The 24,776-nt window shown below is 47.2% G+C and overlaps 1 protein-coding gene across 1 annotated transcript in view; it reads left to right on the top strand.

The window, feature by feature from the left end:
• Positions 1–24,776, top strand: part of AXL (AXL receptor tyrosine kinase) — a 208,195-nt gene that overhangs the window by 67,006 nt on the left and 116,413 nt on the right. Inside the window, exon 6 of the mRNA XM_063937829.1 lies at positions 9,067–9,182. Coding sequence (XP_063793899.1) covers positions 9,067–9,182 — 116 coding nt within the window. The remainder of the gene's footprint in view (positions 1–9,066; positions 9,183–24,776) is intronic.

Here is a 24,776-nt window from a genome sequence, read left to right on the forward strand (position 1 = left end):
ATCAGACCCTGTATTGTACAGTGTGGGGAGATCAGACCCTGTATTGTACAGTGTGGGGGAGGTCAGACCCTGTATTGTACAGTGTGGGCAGATCAGACCCTGTATTGTACAGTGTGGGGGAGATCAGACCCTGTATTGTACAGTGTGGGGGAGATCAGACCCTGTATTGTACAGTGTGGGAGAGATCAGAGCCTGTATTGTACAGTGTGGGGAGATCAGAGCCTGTATTGTACAGTGTGGGGGAGATCAGACCCTGTATTGTACAGTGTGGGGGAGATCAGACCCTGTATTGTACAGTGTGGGAGAGATCAGAGCCTGTATTGTATAGAGATGAGCGGGTTCGGTTTCTCTGAATCCGAACCCGCCCGAACTTCATGGTTTTTTTCACGGGTCCGAGCAGACTCGGATCCTCCCGCCTTGCTCGGTTAACCCGAGCGCGCCCGAACGTCATCATGACGCTGTCGGATTCTCGCGAGACTCGGATTCTATATAAGGAGCCGCGCGTCGCCGCCATTTTCACACGTGCATTGAGATTGATAGGGAGAGGACGTGGCTGGCGTCCTCTCCATTTAGATTAGAAGAGAGAGAGAGAGATTGACCTGATTTACTGGAGCTTAGGAGTACTGTAGAAGTGTAGAGAGTGCAGAGTTTACTAGTGACTGACCACAGTGACCACCAGACAGTGCAGTTTTGTTTTATTTAATATATCCGTTCTCTGCCTGAAAAAAACGATACACACAGTGACTCAGTCACATACCATATCTGTGTGCACTGCTCAGCCCAGTGTGCTGCATCATCTATGTATATATATCTGACTGTGCTCAGCTCACACAGCTTATAATTGTGGGGGAGACTGGGGAGCACTGCAGTGCCAGTTATAGGTTATAGCAGGAGCCAGGAGTACATATTATATTAAAATTAAACAGTGCACACTTTTGCTGCAGGAGTGCCACTGCCAGTGTGACTGACCAGTGACCTGACCACACTGACCACCAGTATAGTTAGTAGTATACTATATTGTGATTGCCTGAAAAAGTTAAACACTCGTCGTGTGACTTCACTTGTGTGGTGTTTTTTTTTTTATTCTATAAAAAACTCATTCTGCTGACAGACAGTGTCCAGCAGGTCCGTCATTATATAATATATACCTGTCCGGCTGCAGTAGTGATATATATATATTTTTTATATCATTATTTATCATCCAGTCGCAGCAGACACAGTACGGTAGTCCACGGCTGTAGCTACCTCTGTGTCGGCACTCGGCAGTCCATCCATAATTGTATACCACCTACCCGTGGTTTTTTTTTCTTTCTTCTTTATACATACATACTACTACATCTCTTTATCAACCAGTCTATATTAGCAGCAGACACAGTACAGTACGGTAGTTCACGGCTGTAGCTACCTCTGTGTCGGCACTCGGCAGTCCGTCCATAATTGTATACCACCTACCCGAGGTTTTTTTTTCTTTCTTCTTTATACATACATACTACTACATCTCTTTATCAACCAGTCTATATTAGCAGCAGACACAGTACAGTACGGTAGTCCACGGCTGTAGCTACCTCTGTGTCGGCACTCGGCAGTCCGTCCATAATTGTATACCACCTACCCGTGGTTTTTTTTTCTTTCTTCTTTATACATACATACTACTACATCTCTTTATCAACCAGTCTATATTAGCAGCAGACACAGTACAGTACGGTAGTTCACGGCTGTAGCTACCTCTGTGTCGGCACTCGGCAGTCCGTCCATAATTGTATACCACCTACCCGTGGTTTTTTTTTCTTTCTTCTTTATACATACATACTACTACATCTCTTTATCAACCAGTCTATATTAGCAGCAGACACAGTACAGTACGGTAGTCCACGGCTGTAGCTACCTCTGTGTCGGCACTCGGCAGTCCGTCCATAATTGTATACCACCTACCCGTGGTTTTTTTTTCTTTCTTCTTTATACATACATACTACTACATCTCTTTATCAACCAGTCTATATTAGCAGCAGACACAGTACAGTACGGTAGTTCACGGCTGTAGCTACCTCTGTGTCGGCACTCGGCAGTCCGTCCATAATTGTATACCACCTACCCGTGGTTTTTTTTTCTTTCTTCTTTATACATACATACTACTACATCTCTTTATCAACCAGTCTATATTAGCAGCAGACACAGTACAGTACGGTAGTCCACGGCTGTAGCTACCTCTGTGTCGGCACTCGGCAGTCCGTCCATAATTGTATACCACCTACCCGTGGTTTTTTTTTCTTTCTTCTTTATACATACATACTACTACATCTCTTTATCAACCAGTCTATATTAGCAGCAGACACAGTACAGTACGGTAGTTCACGGCTGTAGCTACCTCTGTGTCGGCACTCGGCAGTCCGTCCATAATTGTATACCACCTACCCGTGGTTTTTTTTTCTTTCTTCTTTATACATACATACTACTACATCTCTTTATCAACCAGTCTATATTAGCAGCAGACACAGTACAGTACGGTAGTCCACGGCTGTAGCTACCTCTGTGTCGGCACTCGGCAGTCCGTCCATAATTGTATACTAGTATCCATCCATCTCCATTGTTTACCTGAGGTGCCTTTTAGTTGTGCCTATTAAAATATGGAGAACAAAAATGTTGAGGTTCCAAAATTAGGGAAAGATCAAGATCCACTTCCACCTCGTGCTGAAGCTGCTGCCACTAGTCATGGCCGAGACGATGAAATGCCAGCAACGTCGTCTGCCAAGGCCGATGCCCAATGTCATAGTACAGAGCATGTCAAATCCAAAACACCAAATATCAGTAAAAAAAGGACTCCAAAACCTAAAATAAAATTGTCGGAGGAGAAGCGTAAACTTGCCAATATGCCATTTACCACACGGAGTGGCAAGGAACGGCTGAGGCCCTGGCCTATGTTCATGGCTAGTGGTTCAGCTTCACATGAGGATGGAGGCACTCAGCCTCTCGCTAGAAAAATGAAAAGACTCAAGCTGGCAAAAGCAGTAGCACCGCAAAGAACTGTGCGTTCTTCGAAATCCCAAATCCACAAGGAGAGTCCAATTGTGTCGGTTGCGATGCCTGACCTTCCCAACACTGGACGTGAAGAGCATGCGCCTTCCACCATTTGCACGCCCCCTGCAAGTGCTGGAAGGAGCACCCGCAGTCCAGTTCCTGATAGTCAGATTGAAGATGTCAGTGTTGAAGTACACCAGGATGAGGAGGATATGGGTGTTGCTGGCGCTGGGGAGGAAATTGACCAGGAGGATTCTGATGGTGAGGTGGTTTGTTTAAGTCAGGCACCCGGGGAGACACCTGTTGTCCGTGGGAGGAATATGGCCATTGACATGCCTGGTGAAAATACCAAAAAAATCAGCTCTTCGGTGTGGAGGTATTTCAACAGAAATGCGGACAACAGGTGTCAAGCCGTGTGTTCCCTTTGTCAAGCTGTAATAAGTAGGGGTAAGGACGTTAACCACCTCGGAACATCCTCCCTTATACGTCACCTGCAGCGCATTCATAATAAGTCAGTGACAAGTTCAAAAACTTTGGGTGACAGCGGAAGCAGTCCACTGACCAGTAAATCCCTTCCTCTTGTAACCAAGCTCACGCAAACCACCCCACCAACTCCCTCAGTGTCAATTTCCTCCTTCCCCAGGAATGCCAATAGTCCTGCAGGCCATGTCACTGGCAATTCTGATGATTCCTCTCCTGCCTGGGATTCCTCCGATGCATCCTTGCGTGTAACGCCTACTGCTGCTGGCGCTGCTGTTGTTGCTGCTGGGAGTCGATGGTCATCCCAGAGGGGAAGTCGTAAGACCACTTTTACTACTTCCACCAAGCAATTGACTGTCCAACAGTCCTTTGCGAGGAAGATGAAATATCACAGCAGTCATCCTACTGCAAAGCGGATAACTGAGGCCTTGGCATCCTGGGTGGTGAGAAACGTGGTTCCGGTATCCATCATTACTGCAGAGCCAACTAGAGACTTGTTGGAGGTACTGTGTCCCCGGTACCAAATACCATCTAGGTTCCATTTCTCTAGGCAGGCGATACCGAAAATGTACACAGACCTCAGAAAAAGAGTCACCAGTGTCCTAAAAAATGCAGCTGTACCCAATGTCCACTTAACCACGGACATGTGGACAAGTGGAGCAGGGCAGGGTCAGGACTATATGACTGTGACAGCCCACTGGGTAGATGTATGGACTCCCGCCGCAAGAACAGCAGCGGCGGCACCAGTAGCAGCATCTCGCAAACGCCAACTCTTTCCTAGGCAGGCTACGCTTTGTATCACCGCTTTCCAGAATACGCACACAGCTGAAAACCTCTTACGGCAACTGAGGAAGATCATCGCGGAATGGCTTACCCCAATTGGACTCTCCTGTGGATTTGTGGCATCGGACAACGCCAGCAATATTGTGTGTGCATTAAATATGGGCAAATTCCAGCACGTCCCATGTTTTGCACATACCTTGAATTTGGTGGTGCAGAATTATTTAAAAAACGACAGGGGCGTGCAAGAGATGCTGTCGGTGGCCAGAAGAATTGCGGGACACTTTCGGCGTACAGGCACCACGTACAGAAGACTGGAGCACCACCAAAAACTACTGAACCTGCCCTGCCATCATCTGAAGCAAGAAGTGGTAACGAGGTGGAATTCAACCCTCTATATGCTTCAGAGGTTGGAGGAGCAGCAAAAGGCCATTCAAGCCTATACAATTGAGCACGATATAGGAGGTGGAATGCACCTGTCTCAAGCGCAGTGGAGAATGATTTCAACGTTGTGCAAGGTTCTGCTGCCCTTTGAACTTGCCACACGTGAAGTCAGTTCAGACACTGCCAGCCTGAGTCAGGTCATTCCCCTCATCAGGCTTTTGCAGAAGAAGCTGGAGACATTGAAGGAGGAGCTAACACGGAGCGATTCCGCTAGGCATGTGGGACTTGTGGATGGAGCCCTTAATTCGCTTAACAAGGATTCACGGGTGGTCAATCTGTTGAAATCAGAGCACTACATTTTGGCCACCATGCTCGATCCTAGATTTAAAGCCTACCTTGGATCTCTCTTTCCGGCAGACACAAGTATGCTGGGGTTGAAAGACCTGCTGGTGAGAAAATTGTCAAGTCAAGCGGAACGCGACCTGTCAACATCTCCTCCTTCACATTCTCCCGCAACTGGGGGTGCGAGGAAAAGGCTCAGAATTCCGAGCCCACCCGCTGGCGGTGATGCAGGGCAGTCTGGAGCGACTGCTGATGCTGACATCTGGTCCGGACTGAAGGACCTGCCAACGATTACTGACATGTCGTCTACTGTCACTGCATATGATTCTCTCACCATTGAAAGAATGGTGGAGGATTATATGAGTGACCGCATCCAAGTAGGCACGTCAGACAGTCCGTACTTATACTGGCAGGAAAAAGAGGCAATTTGGAGGCCCTTGCACAAACTGGCTTTATTCTACCTAAGTTGCCCTCCCACAAGTGTGTACTCCGAAAGAGTGTTTAGTGCCGCCGCTCACCTTGTCAGCAATCGGCGTACGAGGTTACATCCAGAAAATGTGGAGAAGATGATGTTCATTAAAATGAATTATAATCAATTCCTCCGCGGAGACATTGACCAGCAGCAATTGCCTCCACAAAGTACACAGGGAGCTGAGATGGTGGATTCCAGTGGGGACGAATTGATAATCTGTGAGGAGGGGGATGTACACGGTGATATATCGGAGGATGATGATGAGGTGGACATCTTGCCTCTGTAGAGCCAGTTTGTGCAAGGAGAGATTAATTGCTTCTTTTTTGGGGGGGGTCCAAACCAACCCGTCATATCAGTCACAGTCGTGTGGCAGACCCTGTCACTGAAATGATGGGTTGGTTAAAGTGTGCATGTCCTGTTTTGTTTATACAACATAAGGGTGGGTGGGAGGGCCCAAGGACAATTCCATCTTGCACCTCTTTTTTCTTTTATTTTTCTTTGTGTCATGTGCTGTTTGGGGAGGGTTTTTTTGGAAGGGACATCCTGCGTGACACTGCAGTGCCACTCCTAAATGGGCCCGGTGTTTGTGTCGGCCACTACGGTCGCTAATCTTACTCACACAGCTACCTCATTGCGCCTCTTTTTTTCTTTGCGTCATGTGCTGTTTGGGGAGGGTTTTTTGGAAGGGACATCCTGCGTGACACTGCAGTGCCACTCCTAGATGGGCCCGGTGTTTGTGTCGGCCACTAGGGTCGCTAATCTTACTCACACAGCTACCTCATTGCGCCTCTTTTTTTCTTTGCGTCATGTGCTGTTTGGGGAGGGTTTTTTGGAAGGGACATCCTGCGTGACACTGCAGTGCCACTCCTAAATGGGCCCGGTGTTTGTGTCGGCCACTACGGTCGCTAATCTTACTCACACAGCTACCTCATTGCGCCTCTTTTTTTCTTTGCGTCATGTGCTGTTTGGGGAGGGTTTTTTGGAAGGGACATCCTACGTGACACTGCAGTGCCACTCCTAGATGGGCCCAGTGTTTGTGTCGGCCACTAGGGTCGCTAATCTTACTCACACAGCTACCTCATTGCGCCTCTTTTTTTCTTTGCGTCATGTGCTGTTTGGGGAGGGTTTTTTGGAAGGGACATCCTGCGTGACACTGCAGTGCCACTCCTAAATGGGCCCGGTGTTTGTGTCGGCCACTAGGGTCGCTAATCTTACTCACACAGCTACCTCATTGCGCCTCTTTTTTTCTTTGCGTCATGTGCTGTTTGGGGAGGGTTTTTTGGAAGGGACATCCTGCGTGACACTGCAGTGCCACTCCTAGATGGGCCAGGTGTTTGTGTCGGCCACTAGGGTCGCTTAGCTTAGTCATCCAGCGACCTCGGTGCAAATTTTAGGACTTAAAATAATATTGTGAGGTGTGAGGTATTCAGAATAGACTGAAAATGAGTGGAAATTATGGTTTTTGAGGTTAATAATAATATGGGATCAAAATGACCCCCATATTCTATGATTTAAGCTGTTTTTTAGGGTTTTTTGAAAAAAACACCCGAATCCAAAACACACCCGAATCCGACAAAAAAAATTCGGTGAGGTTTTGCCAAAACGCGGTCGAACCCAAAACACGGCCGCGGAACCGAACCCAAAACCAAAACACAAAACCCGAAAAATTTCAGGCGCTCATCACTAGTATTGTACAGTGTGGGGAGATCAGACCCTGTATTGTACAGTGTGGGGGAGATCAGACCCTGAATTGTACACTCACTGTGGGGTAGAGAGCAGACCCTGTATTGTACAGTGTGGGGAAGATAAAACCATGTATTCTATAGTTTGGATTATATCAGAATCTATGTGATGTTATACAGTGAGGAAGAAGTAAGATCCTCTACTCGGTTGGACAATCAGATAATGATTAAAGGGATATGGTAAGCCTATATATACTGTACATGATAGATGGTAAGGTGTAGGTTTTGAAGACCGTTACATGAACCTAAAACCTGCGGTTTCACACTAATCATTCCCACCTGTCTCCTGAGTTGGTGACACATTCTAGTGGAAGTTTCCTGTAGGAGGAATGTGGCTGATTCACTTGTTTAGATCCAGCGTGGCCCTGACTCAGTGCCCACTAACCTCACTGGCATCTGGGGGAGGACATGGGGGGGAGACTGCGGGCTTATGTTAACTGCTTCATTACTGCTGTTATGCAATTTATCATAATTCCCTCCAATCTAATGTTTCTTTCTGTGTCATGCAAACCTTCACTAGCCTGCTGTTAGTAGCTGGGTGCAAATGTAGTAGCTGGGTGCAATATTTGTACCTGAGAAACCATTTTATGCTGCTGCAGTGTGTGTGTGTGTGTGTGTGTGGGGGGGGGGGGGGGGGGGGGGCAGACTGTATACACACAATCATGGGGGGACAATACAATGTACAATTCGAACTGTCCAGTACATTGTGTGTCTGCAGAATGCTAGCAGCAAAACTGTTTGCATATGTACCCTGTGATAGCCACATCCAGCATATAATCCTAAATGTGTCTTTTTGTGTATACAGTATATGTAAATTCCGTATTTCTCATAGGATCACTAAACTACAATACTTGTTACTATCCAATGACATTCAGAGACTACATTTGTGTAGAAGTTATATATGAACTTTTCACAACTGGAGATACTTACATTAGCACAAGCTATGTTCCTCTAAACTGAATTATTTATCTGCCAATCAAGATGGATGTATGAAGCTTGTTTCAAATACAGCAGGTATGTATGAGGGTGTGGTATGGCTGACCGTCGGTCAGCATACCGACGCCGGGATCCCGGTAGGGAGGGATGAGTGCAGCAAGCCCCTTGTGGGTTTCGGTGGCGACCTGGGGTCGCCACGGGTTCTATTCCCACTCTATGGCTGTCGTGGATACCCACAAGTGGAAATAGTCCCTGTTGGTTGGCATGCCGACCGTCGGGATAGTGAGTGAGCGGGATTTTGGGGGAGGTCATGTGACCGTCGGTCACATGAATACCACACGTGTATGACACCACACTAGTTTGACAGGAGTCAGTGGTTAACTTTTATGTGCCTTGATTTGATACTTATTGTCCTCCCACTTCAACCTTAGCTACACAAGTACTTGCAAGACTTGGCTGACTTGGCCGGGTCGGCACATAGTCAGTATCGCAAGCACATAATGAGTGCGCTTGTGATACTGGCTATGTGCGATTTTGGCTAAGTGTCAATTTTGACTATCTCTTCTATAGAGATAGCCAAAATTGACTTGCCTGCACAGTCTATCTTTTCTTTCGATGCCGACCGCGCGGGACCGCGCATCGGCATCGAATCGGGATCGCAAGGTGACTGTCACCTTGCGATCTGCACTAACTTTTCTTCCGATTCTGACTATATAGTCATAATCGGGAGAAAAAATCTCACCGTGTGTACACACCCTTAGTCAGACACGCTATCTTGATAAATATTCATTTGCAATTGTGAAAACATTACTGTAGCTGACTTGAGAGATTCTTGGGAAGACAATCCAGAGACTGTGATATGTAGATGGTGACTGAGATCAGTAAGACAAGTTTCTCTTTCTCTGCTCCTTCTAGTTCTACCCAGGAGACCAAAGGAACTGAGTCTGGTGACCAGGAGTACAACTCAGCTGGAGATATCGTGGCAGCCTGGGGAGAGCGGTGTTCACAAAGTGAATGTGTGTACTATACAGGTGAGTGCACAGTAGTGTAGGATTGACTAACCACAATATCATTGGTGGACATTCACTGGAAGAGGGTGGAGGAGACAGTGGGACAAGAACATTCTTAATTTCAGCCACTTTAGTATTTTTCCCTAAGAGTACCTAAGTCAATGTTTATTGCCATGTCCCACTCAGATGCATGGGGGCATAGGGGGCCATAGGCAGCGAGCAGAAGTCAGCTCTCAGACACTGGACCTAATTCAGATCTGATCGTAGATTTAGCACATCTACAATCATTTACTCAGACATGGGGAGGACACCCAGCACAGGGCTAGTCCGCCCTGCATGTCTGGCTCGCCCTCCCCCTCCTCGCAAGGGTCCAAAAGCATTGCACGGCGGCAAAGCTTTTGCACCCGACGAGTAGCTCCCTGCCTGTGCAGCTCCTGCGCGCTGGCAGGGAGCTCCCTGCCGTGTCCCGAGTCATTTGACAATGACATGTTAATGGCTCACCACCTCCTAGGACCACAGGGGGAGAGGTATCAAATCTTTGAAACAGGACGAGTGGAGAAGTCGGCCATTACAACCCACCAGATTCTATTATTTTATGGAATGTACTAGATAAATGATAGCTACAACCTGGTTGGTTGCTATGGGCAACTTCTCCACTTGTATTCCTATAAAGGTTTGAAACATCGCCCCATGATAATGATATGCTTAATAAGCAGTGGTGCAAGTAGAAAAAATGTATTAGTGGTACTGTGTGCCGAAGGCGCGCACGCCAAAAATGGATGTGGCCAGATGCCACATGGGATGTGGCCAATGGAAATGGGGGCATGATACACATATGGGGGGCCAGATACACATATGACCCCAATAGTGCCAGATACACATATGCCCCCACATTGCAAGATACACATTTGCCCCCACAGTTCCAGATACTCCCCCACAGTGCCAGATACATATATGCCCCCACAGTGCCAGATATGCTCCTACAGTGCCTGATATGCCCCCAGTGTCAGACACACATATGCCCCACAGTGCCAGATACACAATTGTCCCACAGTGCTAGATACAGAAATGCTCCCAGCAGTGCCATATATGCTCCCACAGTGCCAGATATGCTCCCACAGTGCCAGATACACATATGCCTCCACAGTGCCAGGTACACATATGCCCCCAGTACCAGACATGCTCCTACAGTGCCAGATACACATATGCTCCACAGTGCCAGATACACATTGTCCCACAGTGCCAGATACACATTGCCCTACAGCGCCAGATACACATTACCCCACAGTGCCAGATACACATTGCCCAACAGTGCCAGATACACATTGCCCCACAGTGCCAGATACACAAATGCCCCACAATGCCAGATACACATTGCCCCACAGCGCCAGATACACATATGCCCTACAGTGCTAGATACACATATGCCCCACAGTGCCAGATACACATTGCCACACAGTGCCAGATACACATTACTCCACAGTGCCAGATACACATTGCCCCACAGTGCCAGATATACATTGCCCCACAGTGCCAGATACATATATGCCCCACAGTGCCAGATACACATATGCCCCACAGTGCCAGATATACATATGCCCCACAGTGCCAGATATGCTCCTACAGTGCCAGATACACATTGCCCCACAGTGCCAGATACACATATGCCCCCAGTGCCAGATATGCTCCTACAGTGCCAGATACACATTGCCCCACAGTGCCAGATACACAAATGCCCTACAGTGCCAGATACACATATGCCCTGTAGTACCAGATACACATATGCCCCACAGTGCCAGATACACATATACCCCACAGTGCCAGATACACATTGCCCCACAGTGCCAGATACACATTACTCCACAGTGCCAGATACACATATGCCCCACAGTGCCAGATACACATATGCCCCCAGTGCCAGATACACATATGCCCCAGTTCCAGATACACATATGCCCCAGTTCCAGATACACATTGCCACACAGTGCCAGATACACATTACTCCACAGTGCCAGATACACATTGCCCCACAGTGCCAGATACACATTACCCCACAGTGCCAGATACACATATGCCCCACAGTGCCAGATACACATATGCCCCCAGTGCCAGCTATGCTCCTACAGTGCCAGATACACATTGCCCCACAGTGCCAGATACACATTGCCCCCAGTGCCCCCCCTTCTGCTCACCGCTGCCTCTGTTGTTGCTGCTATGTGAGGGGAGGAGAGTGCAGCGCGCACCTCTCCGACCCCTCAATGTTCAGTGAAGTGAGTCCGGCCTCCAGCGACAGGTATCTCAAATGAGGCACCGATTCGTTAGCCAATCAGAGCTCGCGGACCGGCAGTGCCAGATACACATTACTCTCCAGTGCCAGATACACATCGCCCCACAGTGCCAGATACACATATGCCCCACAGTGCCAGATACACATATGCCAGACAGTGCCAGATACATTGCCCCACAGTGACAGATACACATTGCCCCCCCTGCTGCTCACTGCTGCCTCTGTTGTTGCTTCTATGTGAGGGGAGGAGAGCGCAGCGCACGCCTCTCTGACCCCTCAATGTTCAGTGAAGTGAGTCCGGTCTCCAGCAGCGGGTATCTCAAATGAGGCGCCAGTTCGTTAGCCAATCAGAGCTCACGGACCGGCAGCCAATCAGGAGCTGCCGGTCCGTAAGCTCTGATTGGCTAAAAAACCAGAGCCTCATCAGAACCAGCTTTATTGGCGAGTTATACTTATGTATACTAGGAATTTGTCTTCGGTTTGCTATACAACAGCTGAGTAGGTAACATAAGCAGGTGGGGGAGGGGGAGCAAGTAAAGTCATACAGATAGGTATACTATATATATATATATATATATATACTAGTCAGTCAGTGTTCAGGAGTTCAGTAGGTGGACCGCTTGCGGAAAGAAACTTTTGAGCTTCTGGTGGACCCGGCAGTCTTTCTTAGACCAGAGTACACAGTACTAATGACAATTGGGTCAAAAGTTCCTAGGACCATAGTGTAGTAATAACAGTGATATGTCTAATGGGTCAGTCCTGCCTAGGTCTATAGTGTAATAATAACCGTGATATGTTTAATGGTTCAGTCCTGCCTAGGTCTATAGTGTAATAATAACAGTGATATGTCTAATTGGTCAGTCCTGCCTAGGGCTATAGTGTAATAATAACCGTGATATGTCTAATGGTTCAGTCCTGCCTAGGTCTATAGTGTAATAATAACCGTGATATGTTTAATGGTTCAGTCCTGCCTAGGTCTATAGTGTAATAACAGTGATACAGATATGTCCACTTACATCTTTGCTTTTTTTCAAATTTGGCACAACATTTAAAACACGGCTCGGCTGTTTTTCACTAGTTGCGAGTGAATGAACTTTAAAATTTTTGTTTGTCATAATAGAATATGTATAAAGTAACATATTAAAGAAGCAAATTAAGAAAAATCACAAGGCATGGCTAAATATCTCAGTCTATGGCATGCAAAACTGTGCTTTATATGGCGGGATATAGCAAAGATGTATGTGGACACATCTGAATGTCAAATTGGTTGGTCCTGCCTAGGTCTATAGTGTAATAAAAACCATGATATATCTGTTGGGTCAGTCCTGCCTAGGTCTATAGTGTAAAAATAACAATAGTGATATGTCTATTGGGTCAGTCCTGCCTAGGTCTATAGTGTAATAATAACAAGAGTGATATGTCTATTGGGCCAGTCCTGCCTAGGTCTATAGTGTAATAATAGCAATAGTGATATGTCTATTGGGTCAGTCCTGCCTAGGTCTATAGGCCCTCATTCCGAGTTGATCGCTAGCTGCTATCGTTCGCAGCACGGCGATTAGTTGAAAAAGCGGCACTTCGGGCCGCAGTACGCACGTTCGAAGTACTTTTACACAAAACTATGCAATTTTACACAAGGTCGAGCGACGCTTTTCAGTCGCACTGCTGATCGTTGTGTGATTGACAGGATGTGGGTGTTTCTGGGTGGAAACTGAGCGTTTTCAGGGAGGCGTGCCAGATAAAAATGCAGGCGTGGCTGAAGAAACGGGGGAGTGGCTGGCCGAACGCAGGGCGTGTTTGTGGCGTCAAACCAGGAACTAAACAGTCTGCAGTGATCGCAAGGTTGGAGTAAGTTTCGAGCTGCTCAGAAACTGCATGAAAATTTTTACGAGCAGTTCTGCTAATCTTTCGTTCGCACTTCTGCTAAGCTAAGATACACTCCCAGAGGGCGGCAGCCTAGCGTTTGCACTGCTGCTAAAAGCAGCTAGCGAGCGATCAACTCAGAATGAGGGCCATAGTGTAATAATAACCGTGATATGTCTAATTGGTTGGTCCTGCTAGGTCTATAGTGTAATAATAACAATAGTGATATGTCTATTGGGTCAGTTCTGCCTGGCAGGACCAGATTGTTTTAATGACAGCCATATGCCATAAATGATATCACCTGTGCTGTTTACCCATCGCTACTGAGTATTCAATTACCAAATAATGGGATCTAATGACATCCGTTACATTCCAGTGGAGGGTTTGTTTGTGGTGAAGCATGGGGGATAGCATCGGTGACACAGGAATAATCAATAATACCAGACAATGTGTGACAAATCCCCCAAGCAGAGATCAGTCTATTTAGTACATGCCCTGTATTGGGCTGAGGGAGGGGTGATGAACGTGGGGGTTGACATATTTAGGCAAGTGGCTTACAGATGAGGGGGTGACACATTGTACAGCACATGGAAAAAGATTAGATGACACTAAATTGGCCACTATTGCGTTGATTTGGTTGTACAATTATTGAACAATTAAACATTTTTATGCAGTATGTTTGGATAACAAATTATACAATTCATTTAAATCTTGCAGCCTGATCACCACTAGAGAAGCTGGATTGTGTGTGTGTGTGTGTGTGTGTGTGTGTGTGTGTGTGTGTGTGTGTGTGTGTGGGGGGGAGGGAGGATGGGGGGCGGGGGTCAGTGGGCACTGATCCCCCCCTCCCCCCACAAGCGCACATTTGCAAGTAGTCCCATTCTCTGCCTATACCTATGCACCCGTCCCGAGTCTAAGGGCCGGATGAGTGGGGGCCGGCCGGATGGCAATTAGGGTTGGGCCAGATGACAGGGGCGCAGGGCCGGTGCTAGGGTGTTCGGCACCCTCCTGCAAACTATCAATTTTGCGCCTTTCTACAAATACAAATGTGACCGATCTCATCCTCAAGGCTGTAACTAGATATTTTGGTCCCCCCCCCCCCCTCAAGATCCACAACATGGACAGTGCGTGGAAGGCACGCCGCAAAAATATAGGGGCATAAAAAAATTACGTAAAGTATAGCGCTGTAAAATAATTACGATGCACAGTAGTCTCCATTATTCAAAATTACGCCACACTGTAATACCAGTTATATACATTATGCCAGGTAGAGACCCCTTTTACATATTGCACCAGGTAGAGCCAGTTGCACATTATTCCAGGTAGAGCACCCTTTTACACATTGCGCGAGGTAGAGTACTCTTTTACATACTGAGCCAGGTAGAGTTCCCTTTTACACTTTGCGCCAGGTAGGGCACCCTTTTACACATTACTATGAACCCCCTTCATCAGCAAATGCTAATATGACCCCGCCTCCCCAGCACAGTAGTGTTCGCTAGTCACATTACACCGCATAGTAGTGTCCATTAGTCAAATTATACCGCATAGTAGTGTCTGTTATTCAAATTACACCGCATAGTAGTGTCCATTAGTCACATCACACGCATAGTAGTGTCCGTTAGTCACATTACACCGCAGAGTAGTGTTCGTTATTCCCATTACACCGCACAGTAGTGTCGATTAGTCACATTACACGCATAGTAGTGTCCGTTAGTCACATTACACTGCACAGTAGTGTTCGCTAGTTACATTACACCGCGCAGTAGTGTCCGTTAGTGATGAGCGGGTTCGGTTCCTCGGAATCCGAACCCCTGGAGAGGCAGGACGGAGAAGGGAAGGGGTATTCTACCTTATTCCGAGTACAGTAAGGGCATACTTGTGTAATTGTGAACAGATACAGGCCAGGACACCAGCTTATATACTGTATACTAGAGATGAGCGGGTTCGGTTCCTCGGAATCCGAACCCCCCCCCCCCGAACTTCAGCCTTTTTACACGGGTCCGAGGCAGACTCGGATCTTCCCGCCTTGCTCGGTTAACCCGAGCGCGCCCGAACGTCATCATCCCGCTGTCGGATTCTCGCGAGGCTCGGATTCTATCGCGAGACTCGGATTCTATATAAGGAGCCGCGCGTCGCCGCCATTTTCACACGTGCATTGAGATTCATAGGGAGAGGACGTGGCTGGCGTCCTCTCCATTTAGATTAGAAGAGAGAGAGTGAGAGTGAGACACTTGATTTACTGGAGCTTAGGAGTACTCAGAGAGTGCAGAGTTTACTAGTGACTGACCAGTGACCACCAGTGCAGTTTTATTATATTATTATTTAATATAATCCGTTCTCTGCCTGAAAAAAAACGATACACAGTGACACAGTAACAGTATACCATATCTGTGCTCAGCCTCAGTGTGCTGCATCATCTATGTATATCTGACTGTGCTGAGTGCTCAGTGCTCACACAGCTTAATTGTGGGGGAGACTGGGGAGCAGTAGCAGGAGTACATATTATTTAACAGTGCACACTTTTGCTGCCAGAGTGCCACTGCCAGTGTGACTGACCAGTGACCACTGTCTGACCACCAGTATATTGTGATTGTCTGCCTGAAAAAGTTAAACACTCGTCGTGTGGTGTTTTTATTCTATAAACGCATTCTGCTGACAGTGTCCAGCAGGTCCGTCATTAATTATATAATATATACCTGTCCGGCTGCAGTAGTGATATATATATATATTTTTTATATCATTATCATCCAGTCTATAGTAGCAGCAGACGCAGTACGGTAGTCCACGGCTGTAGCTACCTCTGTGTCGGCAGTCGCTCGTCCATCCATAATTGTATACCACCTACCTGTGGTGTTTTTTTTTCTTTCTATCTTCTTGATACTAGTAGCTTACTTTAGGAGTCTGCAGTGCTGACAGTGTCCAGCAGGTCCGTCATTATAATATATACCTGTCCGGCTGCAGTAGTGATATATATATATATTTTTTATATCATTATCATCCAGTCTATATTAGCAGCAGACGCAGTACGGTAGTCCACGGCTGTAGCTACCTCTGTGTCGGCAGTCGCTCGACCATCCATAATTGTATACCACCTACCTGTGGTGTTTTTTTTCTTTCTATCTTCTTGATACTACTAGTAGCTTACTTTAGGAGTCTGCAGTGCTGCTGACAGTGTCTAGCAGGTCCGTCATTATATAATATATACCTGTCCGGCTGCAGTAGTGATATATATATATTTTTTATATCATTATCATCCAGTCTATATAGCAGCAGACGCAGTACGGTAGTCCACGGCTGTAGCTATCTCTGTGTCGGCAGTCGCTCGTCCATCCATAATTGTATACCACCTACCTGTTGTGTTTTTTTTTTTTCTATCTTCTTGATACTAGTAGCTTACTTTAGGAGTCTGCAGTGCTGACAGTGTCCAGCAGGTCCGTCATTATATAATATATACCTGTCCGGCTGCAGTAGTGATATATATATATTTTTTATATCATTATCATCCAGTCTATATTAGCAGCAGACGCAGTACGGTAGTCCACGGCTGTAGCTACCTCTGTGTCAGCAGTCGCTCGTCCATCCATAATTGTATACCACCTACCTGTGGTGTTTTTTTTTTCTATCTTCTTGATACTAGTAGCTTACTTTAGGAGTCTGCAGTGCTGACAGTGTCCAGCAGGTCCGTCATTATATAATATATACCTGTCCGGCTGCAGTAGTGATATATATATATTTTTTATATCATTATCATCCAGTCTATATTAGCAGCAGACGCAGTACGGTAGTCCACGGCTGTAGCTACCTCTGTGTCGGCAGTCGCTCGTCCATCCATAATTGTATACCACCTACCTGTGGTGTTTTTTTTTTTTTCTATCTTCTTGATTCTAGTAGCTTACTTTAGGAGTCTGCAGTGCTGACAGTGTCCAGCAGGTCCGTCATTATATAATATATACCTGTCCGGCTGCAGTAGTGATATATATATATTTTTTATATCATTATCATCCAGTCTATATTAGCAGCAGACGCAGTACGGTAGTCCACGGCTGTAGCTACCTCTGTGTCAGCAGTCGCTCGTCCATCCATAAGTATACTAGTATCCATCCATCTCCATTGTTTACCTGAGGTGCCTTTTAGTTGTGCCTATTAAAATATGGAGAACAAAAATGTTGAGGTTCCAAAAATAGGGAAAGATCAAGATCGACTTCCACCTCGTGCTGAAGCTGCTGCCACTAGTCATGGCCGAGACGTTGAAATGCCAGCAACGTCGTCTGCCAAGGCCGATGCCCAATGTCATAGTACAGAGCATGTAAAATCCAAAACACCAAATATCAGTAAAAAAAGGACTCAAAAATCTAAAATAAAATTGTCGGAGGAGAAGCGTAAACTTGCCAATATGCCATTTACCACACGGAGTGGCAAGGAACGGCTGAGGCCCTGGCCTATGTTCATGGCTAGTGGTTCAGCTTCACATGAGGATGGAAGCACTCAGCCTCTCGCTAGAAAAATGAAAAGACTTAAGCTGGCAAAAGCACAGCAAAGAACTGTGGGTTCTTCGAAATCACAAATCCACAAGGAGAGTCCAATTGTGTCGTTTGCGATGCCTGACCTTCCCAACACTGGACGTGAAGAGCATGCGCCTTCCACCATTTGCACGCCCCCTGCAAGTGCTGGAAGGAGCACCCGCAGTCCAGTTCCTGATAGTCAGATTGAAGATGTCAGTGTTGAAGTACACCAGGATGAGGAGGATATGGGTGTTGCTGGCGCTGGGGAGGAAATTGACCAGGAGGATTCTGATGGTGAGGTGGTTTGTTTAAGTCAGGCACCCGGGGAGACACCTGTTGTCCGTGGGAGGAATAGGGCCATTGACATGCCTGGTGAAAATACCAAAAAAATCAGCTCTTCGGTGTGGAAGTATTTCAACAGAAATGCGGACAACATTTGTTAAGCCGTGTGTTGCCTTTGTCAAGCTGTAATAAGTAGGGGTAAGGACGTTAACCACCTCGGAACATCCTCCCTTATACGTCACCTGCAGCGCATTCATCATAAGTCAGTGACAAGTTCAAAAACTTTGGGCGACAGCGGAAGCAGTCCACTGACCAGTAAATCCCTTCCTCTTGTAACCAAGCTCACGCAAACCACCCCACCAACTTCCTCAGTGTCAATTTCCTCCTTCCCCAGGAATGCCAATAGTCCTGCAGGCCATGTCACTGGCAATTCTGACGAGTCCTCTCCTGCCTGGGATTCCTCCGATGCATCCTTGCGTGTAACGCCTACTGCTGCTGGCGCTGCTGTTGTTGCTGCTGGGAGTCGATGGTCATCCCAGAGGGGAAGTCGTACTCGTAAGACCACTTTTACTACTTCCACCAAGCAATTGACTGTCCAACAGTCCTTTGCGAGGAAGATGAAATATCACAGCAGTCATCCTGCTGCAAAGCGGATAACTGAGGCCTTGGCATCCTGGGCGGTGAGAAACGTGGTTCCGGTATCCATCATTACTGCAGAGCCAACTAGAGACTTGTTGGAGGTACTGTGTCCCCGGTACCAAATACCATCTAGGTTCCATTTCTCTAGGCAGGCGATACCGAAAATGTACACAGACCTCAGAAAAAGACTCACCAGTGTCCTAAAAAATGCAGTTGTACCCAATGTCCACTTAACCACGGACATGTGGACAAGTGGAGCAGGGCAGGCTCAGGACTATATGACTGTGACAGCCCACTGGGTAGATGTATGGACTCCCGCCGCAAGAACAGCAGCGGCGGCACCAGTAGCAGCATCTCGCAAACGCCAACTCTTTCCTAGGCAGGCTACGCTTTGTATCACCGCTTTCCAGAATACGCACACAGCTGAAAACCTCTTACGGCAACTGAGGAAGATCATCGCGGAATGGCTTACCCCAATTGGACTCTCCTGTGGATTTGTGGCATCGGACAACGCCAGCAATATTGTGTGTGCATTAAATCTGGGCAAATTCCAGCACGTCCCATGTTTTGCACATACCTTGAATTTGGTGGTGCAGAATTATTTAAAAAACGAGAGGGGCGTGCAAGAGATGCTGTCGGTGGCCAGAAGAATTGCGGGACACTTTCGGCGTACAGGCACCACGTACAGAAGACTGGAGCACCACCAAAAACGCCTGAACCTGCCCTGCCATCATCTGAAGCAAGAAGTGGTAACGAGGTGGAATTCAACCCTCTATATGCTTCAGAGGTTGGAGGAGCAGCAAAAGGCCATTCAAGCCTATACAACTGAGCACGATATAGGAGGTGGAATGCACCTGTCTCAAGCGCAGTGGAGAATGATTTCAACGTTGTCATTCCCCTCATCAGGCTTTTGCAGAAGAAGCTGGAGACATTGAAGGAGGAGCTAACACAGAGCGATTCCGCTAGGCATGTGGGACTTGTGGATGGAGCCCTTAATTCGCTTAACAAGGATTCACGGGTGGTCAATCTGTTGAAATCAGAGCACTACATTTTGGCCACCGTGCTCGATCCTAGATTTAAAACCTACCTTGGATCTCTCTTTCCGGCAGACACAAGTCTGCTGGGGTTCAAAGAACTGCTGGTGACAAAATTGTCAAGTCAAGCGGAACGCGACCTGTCAACATCTCCTCCTTCACATTCTTCCGCAACTGGGGGTGCAAGGAAAAGGCTCAGAATTCCGAGCCCACCCGCTGGCGGTGATGCAGGGCAGTCTGGAGCGACTGCTGATGCTGACATCTGGTCCGGACTGAAGGACCTGACAACGATTACGGACATGTCGTCTACTGTCACTGCATATGATTCTCTCCCCATTGAAAGAATGGTGGAGGATTATATGAGTGACCGCATCCAAGTAGGCACGTCAGACAGTCCGTACTTATACTGGCAGGAAAAAGAGGCAATTTGGAGGCCCTTGCACAAACTGGCTTTATTCTACCTAAGTTGCCCTCCCACAAGTGTGTACTCCGAAAGAGTGTTTAGTGCCGCCGCTCACCTTGTCAGCAATCGGCGTACGAGGTTACATCCAGAAAATGTGGAGAAGATGATGTTCATTAAAATGAGAAGATGATGTTCATTAAAATGAATTATAATCAATTCCTCCGTGGAGACATTCACCAGCAGCAATTGCCTCCACAAAGTACACAGGGAGCTGTGATGGTGGATTCCAGTGGGGACGAATTGATAATCTGTGAGGAGGGGGATGTACACGGTGATATATCGGAGGATGATGATGAGGTGGACATCTTGCCTCTGTAGAGCCAGTTTGTGCAAGGAGAGATTAATTGCTTCTTTTTTGGTGGGGGTCCAAACCAACCCGTCATTTCAGTCACAGTCGTGTGGCAGTCCCTGTCACTGAAATGATGGGTTGGTTAAAGTGTGCATGTCCTGTTTATACAACATAAGGGTGGGTGGGAGGGCCCAAGGACAATTCCATCTTGCACCTCTTTTTTCTTTCATTTTTCTTTGCGTCATGTGCTGTTTGGGGGGTGTTTTTTGGAAGGGCCATCCTGCGTGACACTGCAGTGCCACTCCTAGATGGGCCAGGTGTTTGTGTCGGCCACTAGGGTCGCTTAGCTTACTCACACAGCTACCTCATTGCGCCTCTTTTTTTCTTTGCGTCATGTGCTGTTTGGGGAGTGTTTTTTGGAAGGGCCATCCTGCGTGACACTGCAGTGCCACTCCTAGATGGGCCAGGTGTTTGTGTCGGCCACTAGGGTCGCTTAGCTTACTCACACAGCTACCTCATTGCGCCTCTTTTTTTCTTTGCGTCATGTGCTGTTTGGGGAGGGTTTTTTGGAAGGGCCATCCTGCGTGACACTGCAGTGCCACTCCTAGATGGGCCAGGTGTTTGTGTCGGCCACTAGGGTCGCTTAGCTTACTCACACAGCTACCTCATTGCGCCTCTTTTTTTCTTTGCGTCATGTGCTGTTTGGGGAGTGTTTTTTGGAAGGGCCATCCTGCGTGACACTGCAGTGCCACTCCTAGATGGGCCAGGTGTTTGTGTCGGCCACTTGGGTCGCTTAGCTTAGACATCCAGCGACCTCGGTGCAAATTTTAGGACTAAAAATAATATTGTGAGGTGTGAGGTGTTCAGAATAGACTGAAAATGAGTGGAAATTATGGTTATTGAGGTTAATAATACTTTGGGATCAAAATGACCCCCAAATTCTATGATTTAAGCTGTTTTTTAGGGTTTTTTGAAAAAAACACCCGAATCCAAAACACACCCGAATCCGACAAAAAAAATTCGGTGAGGTTTTGCCAAAACGCGTTCGAACCCAAAACACGGCAGCGGAACCGAACCCAAAACCAAAACACAAAACCCGAAAAATTTCCGGTGCTCATCACTAATTTACAGTGCATCTGGAAAGTATTCACAGCGCTTCACTTTTTCCACATTTTGTTATGTTACAGCCTTATTGCAAAATGGAATAAATTCATTTTTTCTCACAAAATGCTACAAACAATGGGGGTCATTCCGAGTTGATCGCTCGCTGACGATTTTCGCAGCGATCAGGTAAAAAAACGGCAAAACTGGACACGCGTATGTGCCACAATGCGCACGCGCGTCGTACGGGCACAAAGAGCATCGCTGCTGTGCACTGGATCTAGCAAAGATTCCATTCCGATCGCAAGGAGATTGACAGGGAGAGGGTTTATGGGTGTCAACTGACCGTTTTCTGGGAGTGTTTGGGAAAACGCAGGCGTGTCCAGGCGTTTGCAGGGCGGGTATCTGACGTCAATTCCGGGACCTTCGTCGCTGCAATCATCGCACAGAATAAGTAACTACAGGGCTGGTCTTGTTTTGCACAAAATGTTTTTGTACCACTCAGCTGCACAGTCGTTCGCACTCCTGCAAAGCAAAATACACTCCCCCGTGGGCGGCGACTATGCATTTGCACGGCTGCTAAAAGTAGCTAGCGAGCAGTCAACTCGGAATGACCCCCAATACCCCATAATCACAACGTGAAAAAAGTTTTTTGCAAATTTATTAAAAATAAAAAACTAAGAAATCACATGTACATAAGTATTCACAGCCTTTGCTCAATACTTTGTTGATGCACCTTTGGCAGCAATTACAGCCTCAAGTCTGTTTGAATGTGATGCCACAAGCTTGGCACACCTATCTTTAGGCAGTTTCACCCATTCCTCTTTGCAGCACCTCTCAAGCTCCATCAGGTTGGATGAGAAGGATCAGTGCATGTTTATGCCTTGTAAGCGATTGCCCCTTTAAAAAAAAGTCTGAGTTCAGCCGGCAACCCACACGGTCGCTGAACCTGGGCGTCATTACATCGGGCCCCTGCTGTGGCATTAGCATATGTTACCACAGTCACTGCATACAAAGACTCAGCGTCTGTGCAGCATCAACCTCTGACTTAGGCCCGTAGTTGGGATCAACATGGCGACCGATGTTCCCTGCAAACGGCCAGCTGAGTAAGCCACAGCTTCCGCAGGCTGGCCATTGGAAGGGGCCTTGCGAGGCAAAGAAATCTCATCTTCAGACCCCCATTTTCAGCACCGCTGGCCGTCCCCGCCCACGAATGCCTCTGCGATCATGCAGGAACCGTTCTGCACATGCGCAGAATGGGTCCTGCACCTGCGCAGTTTACAGATAATCAGGAAACTGCGTAGGTGATCGCAGAAGCGATCAGTACTGAATGAGGGCTTACTGTGTTTGATAGGTTCCATACAATAGAACAGAAACAGAAACAGCAAGCCATTCTGGCAAAACATAGCTTACACAATGAGTTCACTGTCTCTCTTTTAGTGGTGGATGTAAAGTTGCAGGAATGACATTTTCGTGTCCATGCTGTATAAACAGGCAGTGAAAGAGGAAGCACTATTGCTGAGTTCAACTTCTTACTTCTCCACTGACTCAAGAGTTAAGCGAAAGGAAATCACATCATGTATTGTGCTCATGTCCAGGGGTCAGGCTGTGTTGGGGGTGTAGTGTCCCGTGTCTGTATAGGGAGTAATAGTAATATAGTAATATAGTAACATAGTTAGCGAGGTTGAGAAAAGACAAGTTGTCTGTCGAGTTCAACCTGAATTGTATTATATTCCCTATTCTATTCTGATTAAAGGCTATATCCTCGGATATCTTTTTCCGCTAGAAATTTATCTAACCCATTTTTAAACGCATTGACTGAGTCCGCCATTACAACCTTCTCTGGCAGAGAATTCCACATCCGTATTGCCCTTACTGTGAATAATCTCTTCCTGCGCTAAGTATGAAATTTCCTCTCCTCAAGCCTTAGTGAATGTCCGCACGTTTTGTGTAGAGGTCTCTTAATAAACAAATCACCTGATAGCTCCACATATTGCCCCTTTATATATTTGTAAATATTAATCATATCTCCTCTGGCCGATATATCGGCCGTTCTATTGAACAGCCGATATATCGTGGGTCCGTCAGTCAGTGTGTACGAGCGATATGTCTGTGAACGCCATCTTTCACAGACAAATCACGTCGGCCCTGCAGCACAGCCGACGGCCAATATATCTAACAATATATTGGCGCATTGCTGTGTGTGTATGGGCGGTCAGCCGACCAACCATACACAAGCTGCAGCAGCCGACGGTGACTGATGGCTGAACTTGACGGGCGTGTGTAAATGCCCACTTTAGTTCCTGACGTCAGTCCCGACGGATCCATCCATAGATACAGTATATCTGCAGATATATCTATCAGTGTGTACCCAGCATTAGTCGTCTCATTTCTAGTGTAAACATATCTAACCTAGAAAGCCTCTCCTCATAGTCCAGTGTCTCCAAACCCTTAATCAACCTTTTCAAGTTCTAATATGTCTCTTTTATAGTGTGGTGCCCAGAACTGTGCACAATATTCAAGATGCGGCCGTACCAATGATTTATACAGTGGGAGGATTACTGTCTCTCCCCTTGTGTCTCCCCATGGCTGCCTCTCCCCCTGTGTCTCCCCATGGCTGTCTCTCCCCCTGTGTCTCCCCATGGCTGTCTCTCCCCCTGTGTCTCCCCATGGCTGCCTACCCCCTGTGTCTCGGCTGCCTCTCCCCGTGTCTTTCCATGGCTGCCTGGCCCCTCCTCTGTGTCTTGTCTCCGTATGGATTCCTCCCCCCTTGTGTCTTTCCAGCAAATACACTTACCTCTCCTGTCCTCATCTCTGATCAGTGCTGATCTAGGGCAGGTGGTGGTCACACAATTGGAGCGGCCAGGCAGCCTATCTCTACCTGCCTCCCAGCCTGCAGCCAGACAGTGAATGGCTGTCAGCATGCTGATTGGTCATTCACTGCACATAAACATGTAGTGAGAGAAGGCGTGGAACTGAAGGAGGGGCAAGTTATGGTTTTTTTAAAATTGGTTCCCATGAATGGGTGTGTAGGGGCCCCAGTGCATTGCTGTGCCAGCCCAGGGCCTAGTATGCTATTAAGATGGCCCTGGGCACAGCAAAGCCCAAGTCAAGTCCTTTTGTTTATACTTAGAACGCATTAAATAATGAGTAAAGGA

The sequence above is a fragment of the Pseudophryne corroboree genome, chromosome 8 (assembly GCF_028390025.1).
Source record: "Pseudophryne corroboree isolate aPseCor3 chromosome 8, aPseCor3.hap2, whole genome shotgun sequence".
Classification (NCBI taxonomy): Eukaryota; Metazoa; Chordata; class Amphibia; order Anura; family Myobatrachidae; genus Pseudophryne; species Pseudophryne corroboree.